General features: G+C 39.9%; 1 protein-coding gene across 1 annotated transcript in view; it reads left to right on the top strand.

Annotated features, from left to right (window-relative positions):
* LOC104074039 (hepatoma-derived growth factor-related protein 3) overlaps positions 1-6,092 on the top strand; it is a gene marked incomplete at both ends in the record, with an annotated part of 6,902 nt that extends 810 nt beyond the window's left edge. The window contains 3 exons of the mRNA XM_009574011.1: positions 2,764-2,902; positions 4,206-4,364; positions 5,946-6,092. Coding sequence (XP_009572306.1) covers positions 2,764-2,902; positions 4,206-4,364; positions 5,946-6,092 — 445 coding nt within the window. The remainder of the gene's footprint in view (positions 1-2,763; positions 2,903-4,205; positions 4,365-5,945) is intronic.
* Positions 6,093-8,149: the final 2,057 nt, after the last annotated feature.

The following is an 8,149-nucleotide window of genomic DNA, read 5'->3' as shown; positions in this document are numbered from 1 at the left end:
GAAAGAAAGGGATCAGAATAGAAAGGGTAAGTTAGGTCTCGTAGTAATTGCTACAAAGTACAGAGTTTCAAGATTATAATGTACATGTCTCCATTTTAAACTATGTCTGAGGTAGTTAAAAAAAAAAAAAATCACAGTTTCCATTTTGCATTAAATGTTTACATTTTAAAACCTTTCCTTCCCCACTTGCAGGGGACATGTTTTCTGGAATTCTTTAAAAAATGGAAAAATGAAAAAATGAAATTATGATGACAGTTTAAATTTAATTTTAGAGGTTTGAAGCTTTATTAAAAATGTATTGTTTATTTTTGAATTTTAATATTATTCCAGAACATAATAAGCCCCATAGCTCATATGTCACCATTTATTTTGAAAATCTTTAAAGGCAGTTTCTGCTTAATAAAGATCAATAGCCTCTCTTCAGTTAAAATATTTCTTCCTATTGCTGCAATGAAACAACCTAGTATTTTGATATATTGTGATCTACTACTACTGTCACAAAATAATTTAAAAAGAATAAAGTTCAAATAAACTTATGATGCTTTAAAATCAGAAATCAAAATGTAATTTTTTTTTTAATGGAAACATTTTTCTTGAGAAACATTTTGAGAAACACTTTTATTCTGAAATGAATGAATCCCAAACTGGTAATCTCTTTTGGTTTGGATTTTGTTAGCCCATGATCTGACTGTAACATCTGAAACAGGAAAACAGTTTGTAGTAACTACCTTAATAATTTAAAAAGCGTAATTGTTAAAAATGAACTGTAGATTGCAGCTCCTTAGTTTTATAGCAGAGCAGTGGAAACTGTTATACTCTCCCAGTGGCAATGAACGTATTTCAAACAAAGATGTAGACAATTTTTTAGTGTTTACTGTATATAAAAGGCTGTAGAAACATTTCCATACATTACTGTTGAGCTAAATTAAGGTAGCTTATGGTAAGTTTCATACAGTTTTCCTTCGTTATTTGGTTAGAACTGTTTGAATGTATTTTTGGCAACAAGGAGACATCTCCTAGTATTAGCAAAAGCATAGATAAAATAATTTATTCAGATCCCTTGCTCTATTGTAGCCTTTAATATTAACGAGACATCTGTTAGTTTGGAAATCACTGTTTGGCTTTCAGGTAGAAATGCATTCTTGGCTTTGTAATTATATAATTGAGATATTTCTCAATGAGACAACTGAGTGTGGATATCATGCTGTCTCCTGTGTGGTTAAAAGGAAGCTCTTTCCCCAGAGACTTGTCATCTGATGCCTTTAGCCACCAGTTGGCTCTGTACTGGCAAACTTCTTGGCCAGTGGGATGATTTAAGTGAATGAAACTTTGCACATTCATAAATGCTGGGAAGAATCAGGGCATAAATCAGTCATTAATCTGAATTAATGTTTACAGAAAGGAGGAAGTATGATCCTGTGATTAAGGTATTAGACTGAGACTGAAGAGAGTTGGGTTTTCCTCTGTACTCTGCTATCAGTTTGAGTTTGACCTTGGGCAGATCTCTGTGCCTCAGAAGCCATTTGCAAAAAAGGGCAACTTCCCAACCTCATGGTGATGTTACAAGAATAAATGTGTTGTAACTGGTGGAGCTCCAAGATCCCATGGTGATGGAGACCATAGAGTTAACGTTAATTGCAAAGATCATCAGGAAAGTAGGACACTGATTATAGTGAAGGACACTGTGACTTGCTTAGCTCCGGTCATTGATGACATGGAATCTTCCATGTGGGAATGAAGTATTTTTTTTGCCTTCACTGTTTTTAATTTAACTTACGATTAGCCATCCCAGTACCATGATACAGAGCACAGTAAACACACTGGATATAGATACCCAGTGAAAAGGAAATTATGCTTTCTTCAGTTTTATGTAAGAAGTTAGAATTTTACTGTAAAGTATGTAGAAAAAGCAGGATATATCACCACTCTTTTTTTTTTTTAATTATTTTTCCCTGCGTTGTGCTGCCTGTGCCTGAAATTAGTTGGCCCAGTGCATAGCTGACTTACGCAGCAGCAGAGCACAAAATCCCTCCTTTGCTGTGCTGTCTAAAAAACAATTTGGCCACAAGCACCCTGTGTGTCTCATTGTTTCCTTGTATTACTCATCTGTCTATATTCTCCCATTGTTTCTTGTCTTATATGAAATTATAAGATTTTTGGGAAAGAGAACGTTGTTATTGTGTTTGCACAGAATCTAGCATGTGGGGGGCTTATTCCAAGAAAGAAGCTCCTAGGCTTACTGGCAGTATAGATAATAATAAATGCCACTGCTTTTTCTGTCCAGTAGTACAAGGGATAAGTTTTGGCTCATGGGTTCTAAGCACTCCTCACATGCTTTAACTTTTCATATGGTATTTTTAGGCCTTTCTGGATTTGTAACACATAGGATTGGAAGTTTGGTCCCTTGCTATCGCAGGCAGTTACGTCATATAATCCCTTTCATAAACTGTTCAAGTGCCAGTTCCCAGCAGTAGTTAATATAATAAATGAGACTCGGTTTAGTTGTTTCTAGAGAGACCCAGCGTGATTTTGCAACATCAAACATCAGAATGGTGAGACAATCCATTAAATCAGACTCACAGCAGTAACTCAAAGCCAGTGTGTTAAACAAACAAACAAACAAACAAACAAATAAAACTGAAAAAGAAATGATGGAATGAGCAGAAGAATAGGGAAAACACTTGCACTCTTAATGGTTTGGGGTTTTTTTGAAGAGGAGGAATTTAAGTCCTTTTTTTTAATGTTACCTGTGTTAAAATGCAGTGCGTTCCTGGGGCCCAAAGACCTTTTCCCATATAAAGAATATAAAGATAAGTTTGGGAAGTCAAACAAGCGAAAAGGATTTAATGAAGGCCTGTGGGAAATAGAAAACAACCCTGGAGTAAAGTTTACTGGATATCAGGTAAATTACTTTCACTTCTGTTCCTCCTGATCTTTCTTGTTTTCTTCTTTGAAGACTTCTTGTCAATGTAAACATTGTATGAGTGATGTGGAAGGTCCTGGTTTTGGTGGAGCTAGAAAGTTTCACAGCTTTTGTAATTGTGTAATATAAAGACAACTGTGGTCTTGCACGTGACAAATTGAACTTTAAGCAGAGCCCTTCGCTTTCTGTGATATTCTGGGGTGGTGAAGTGGAAAATTCTGTAGCAGATTTAGTTGAATTAAAAATGGAAGGTTTTATTTACTCCAGTATAAACATGAATAATTTCTTACTTCTTCTTTCTGTTGTTTATTTTTATATCAGGTTCAGTGTATTTTACACAGACCTTAAGGTCACTGCACTTTTGATTTTTACATTGGTAATGTATAACACGTAGGACACCACTGCTAAAGTTGTGAGAGATGAGAAGGTGGAGGTTTAAGCTGCTGTTATGAGATAGTAGCTGCTGTACAACAGCTCTCCCTGTTGGATGTCTGGAGCAAAAAGTCAGTGAAGCTGGAGGGGGAGAAGAGTAGTTGGTGGGCTGTATAAAAACAAAGAACTTTTCTCATTAAAAAAATGTGGTCCTTTGAAGGCAGAAATCACCTCCAAAAGAAGGCAAACACCTATTACATTATTAGCACAAAACCTTACAAACCAGAGATACGGACCACCTGCAGACAAGCTGCTGCCCCTCTCAGTTCCTGTTTCATATTTTCAGCCCTACAGATGTTTTGAATACACTTGGGGATTTAAAAAAATCTGGTGAATAGTCTGTGGGAGATAGACTGTCAAAGAGCTCTCAGCCTTCTGGTCAGTGTTTGCTTTTTCCTAACACAGAGATCTTGCCCTTTGGGGTGTTTTGTAACAGCCATCTTCTCTCCTGAATAAGTCTCTCCTATTGCAGCCAAAGTCTAAAAGTTTCCATAGTTTTGCCCAAAGTAGAACATGCCGGGTGTCTCCACTGAGCAACCCCAATGTGTTCTCCAGCAAACACATTTTAGTTATCGGATCTTCTGTTTCTGTGTAAACTCTTCAGAACACACTATCCCAGAATCTGCATCTGATAACTGTTTTCAAGTGGTGACTGAGAAAATTGCCTTTGCAGCCCTTTTTATTGATAATTGCAAGAATAACCTGAGCTCTTCCTGACTGTAGCAATTAAAGCATAAGCTGTCTGTTACCAGTATTTCTGTTTTTAATACAGAACAAAAATTAAGTAATAGATTTTAGTGATACTTTTGTTGTTTATGTTATTATTGTTATTCTTATTGTTATTTTAAAGGCAATTCAGCAACAGAGCTCATCAGAAACTGAAGGAGAAGGAGGAAATACAGCAGATGCCAGCAGTGAGGAGGAAGGTGATCGGGTAGAAGAAGATGGAAAAGGAAAAAGAAAGAATGAAAAAGCAGGCTCAAAACGGAAAAAATCCTACACTTCAAAGGTTATCTTCTGAGTTCTTCATTGTTACCCATGTGCATTTATAATTAGAATACTGTCCACCTCATGGCAATCTGTTCTTCCTTCTTCAGCATTTTGGTTCCAGTAACGATGGTGTTCAAACAGGCAAAGGGAAGTGCTCTTGCTTTTGTAGATAGCTTGGTGAGACAGCAGTTGAAATACTCTGCCCTGTTCTAGTGCCCACACTTTGAGAAGGAGGTGAAAGTATGGGAAGGAGTTCAGAAGGGCTGGAAAGAAAATCCATGCAAAGATGGATTAATAGGTTTGATCATCTTAGATAGGTATTTCCCCATGAAGAGCAAAAAAAAGCCTTAGAAGTGTGCCTCCTGGAAGACATGAGTTCAAGTTTGGTTCCTGTCTGGGAGAATTCAAGCTTCCCTCTCCTGTCTCCAGCGTGAGTGCCCCAGATGCCATGCTAAAAGATATGGTAGGGTCAGATGTGCTCAGCCACTCCTGTTGTAGCTAAGTGTAAAATACTTCAGTACAGGATACAGAATGGGAGGGAGGAAGAACTAATTCATTAAGCAGGAAGTAGGGCACGCAATTTGTAGATGAAAGACGTGCATTGTAGTACCTACCTGACCTGTTAATATCTAAGTAACAGTGTAGGTGAGGAAGCTAAGAGTAATGTGTCTCCAACTGCCTCATAATGGCTAGTGAACGTAATCACCTGTGTAGTGACAACTTTGGGTTCAGATACGCTTCTAACTTGTCACCTCGGTGAAAGGGAGCAACATTATAGTCACTTCCTCTGGTCCTGTGTGTGCCTCCAGGTCTGTACTTTGCATAAAAAATTGTGGAAAGTGTGGCAGAATCATGTTCATTCACATTCATGTTATTCTTCTCTGAAAGTGAAAACTAAATGAAATTAAAAGAAGCAAGCAAACAATCTGATCCAGGCTCGATTTAGGAGAGAGCGGCAGTTTTTGTCGTTCATCCACTGAACAAAATGTATTAAGTAATTTCACCCCCTTTGTGTGTTTTACATTAGAAATTCAGGTTTGGTCTACCATCTTCTTTCCAGAAGACTCTGGGCAAACAGAGGATTAGGAAAATGGTGGCTTAATGCCACAATTTATCCTTTTGTACTGTAGAATTGCATAACATAAAGGGAGCAGAAAAGATGTATTGGTTCCACATGGCTTTAATGTTAATATATTAAAGCTGACAGCACTAAAAAAAGTATGGAAAGCAGCTCTGCTAATGTTATTCTCATTTTACATCTCTGTGTTTAATCAAAACTTTTGTCAAGCTGGCACCATCTGTTTCATTAACTAGCAAAACCTACAGGTGACCCAACACTAATACCCATCTCCTATTACTGTGTCAGTCTTACAGTCAATTGTGCTGCCAACCTGTGTTGAACATAGAATTTCTCCTTTTGCTTCAGTGATGGCAGTAACTACTTCACCTGAAAAAGGCTTTTCACCCCACATATCCTCCCCAATATTCACCTTGAACAGGGAACCACATGATCAGACAGCATTCCACGTACATTTCAAAAGTGTCTTTCTATGACTGAAGCTCAGTTTTTACTTTTTAACTTTGTTTTTTATCATTTTAGAAATCCTCCAAGCAGTCACGGAAATCTCCTGGCGATGAAGATGATAAGGACTGCAAAGAGGAAGAAAATAAGAGCAGCTCTGATGCTGGGGACGCAGGCAATGACACAAGAAACACTTCTTCAGATTTGCAGAAAACCAGTGAAGGGGTAATCTTCTGTTAATATAATTCACTTCCCATGCAGTTTGGGGGGGCTTTGGAGCTAGGGGTGAAAGGCATTGCATTGCAGTGACCTGTGCATACCACGTGATTTTTTACATTGCATTTCAGTGCTCAGAATGTGGCTAGAATAGAAACATGGGACTGGTCCCTGCACTGGTACAAATTTTGCTCTAGAGAAACGACTAAATGAGAAAAGATACTATAAGCATTATTTTTGCTCCAACACTTGCATGGATGTCAGCTGAGAGGAACTACTGAAAACCATGAGCTGGAATGATGCAAAATTGATGTGAGAGCAGAATCAGACTGTTTGCGTAATGCATTTTGGCTCACTAAACAGTGGGAGCCTGCTTATCCTTTCACAGTTTCACAGTTTAAAATTTGTGCAGTCCCACTGACTTCTTTGGACTTCATGAGGATTCACGTGCACTTTAGGGACTCTGCATACTCTGGGTTTTAGGGCAGATCCTGCTTGGGATGTGACCTTCCAAGGAGTCTGCTCCAGAGCAGGTTCATATGATCTCCTTGTATGTTTGTGTCAGTTGTGTGTTCATACCAGTATTATTTTGTTGTGACCACAACAACTGAAAGGAAGGCTGCTGAGCAGTGGAATTGGCATGGGAATTGGTTAATCATCAGCCACCTTTAACAACCAGTACTATTTCTGAGCCTTTGGAGCAGCACGAGCCGCCCCACTCCAGCACTTACAGCTCCAGCTCAGAACCAGTTCTTGTGCAGTTTCCATGCCAAGGCTCTGCCACGTGGCCAGCAGCCAGGCTGGGCTGTCACAGGAGCTGCTGAGTGACACGAATCCCCAGGTGTGAGAGGAAGCCAGCCAGCACAGGCTCTCATCTGACATTGCTGAGGTGCCTTAGCACCCAGCTGCGTGCTCAGCCTCAACCCTTTCTCACAAAACACAACCGCTGGGGAGCTGCTGTCGTCTCCCGTTTAAAGACTCCTCCCAGAGCTTCCTTTACGTTGTCTCTCTCTGGTACAGCGTATGTCTTTTGTGGCTCTTCGCCTTATAAAGACTTTGATATGTGGCTCACGGGGTCAGGAAGATAATATGCCCTGACCCTCTCCCATTCACTCTGAACAAGCAGCTGGCTTGAGCCAGAGACTGACACAAGGAGACGCACCTTCCCAGCACCTCACCCACATAATTTGAGAGTCTGGGTCTGATGAGTGTGGCAAGTGTGCAGTGCATGTATTGCCCACGTTCTGGCTAGCAAACCCTGTGACACTTTCATATCTTCAAATAGGTATTTGAGTGAGAAAACTGGCCATAAGGTCCATCTGAGGTGGCAAGAGGTTCGGGAGGGCAGTGACAGGGGATATGTCTGTGAACTTCAGGCGTGTTCTCCGTGTAAGGACTAAATACTTACTGAGTTAGGTCAGTTACAGATTAAGTGGCTGAACAGTCACATAGGATGTTGGCTTTGTGGCCGGTGACACTCATATAGCTCTTCCTTCTGTATGTGACAGCTTGTAACCGCTGGAAGGTAGAGTCCGGCACGCTAGAACATCATGGTGGTCTGCAGCGTTTTCAGGATTGCAGATATTTCAGCCCCTGTCCTGAAATATCGTCAACAGTCTCTGTGTCCTTCCTGTCAGCACCAACTCCACAGAAATACTCACAGTCATCGTCATACCCATGTGAGGAGTTGGCTCTGCTCTGACTTCTGCAACCCCAGCACTCAGGCTTGACCTCACACTTGAACGACCAGTCTTTAACTAGATCTTGGATGCTTTTAACATTATGGGAAAGGTGGAGTTTTAGCAGCATGTACTAGAGAGACATACAGAGACAGTTTTAAGGGCAGCTTGAGATAAAAGCACTGATAAGTTTGGAGAAATTCACATCCTGATCCAGGTATTTCACCTTGGGCATTTCTGCTGCAGAATCAGCATTTCACATGTAAATGCTCTTTTTAGATTTTGTCAGTAGTGCAGTTCTCTTTTAGGACCAGGAGGGGACACTCCATCTCCTGGCATCCTCAAAGCCAGACCAGGTCTCTTTTTAGAAGGTATACCTTCATCAGA

The sequence above is a fragment of the Fulmarus glacialis genome, unplaced genomic scaffold (genome assembly GCF_000690835.1).
Source record: "Fulmarus glacialis isolate BGI_N327 unplaced genomic scaffold, ASM69083v1 scaffold36903, whole genome shotgun sequence".
NCBI classification, from domain to species: Eukaryota; Metazoa; Chordata; class Aves; order Procellariiformes; family Procellariidae; genus Fulmarus; species Fulmarus glacialis.
The sequence above is the reverse complement of the archived record's forward strand: the minus strand, read 5'-3'. Positions and strand labels throughout refer to the sequence as shown.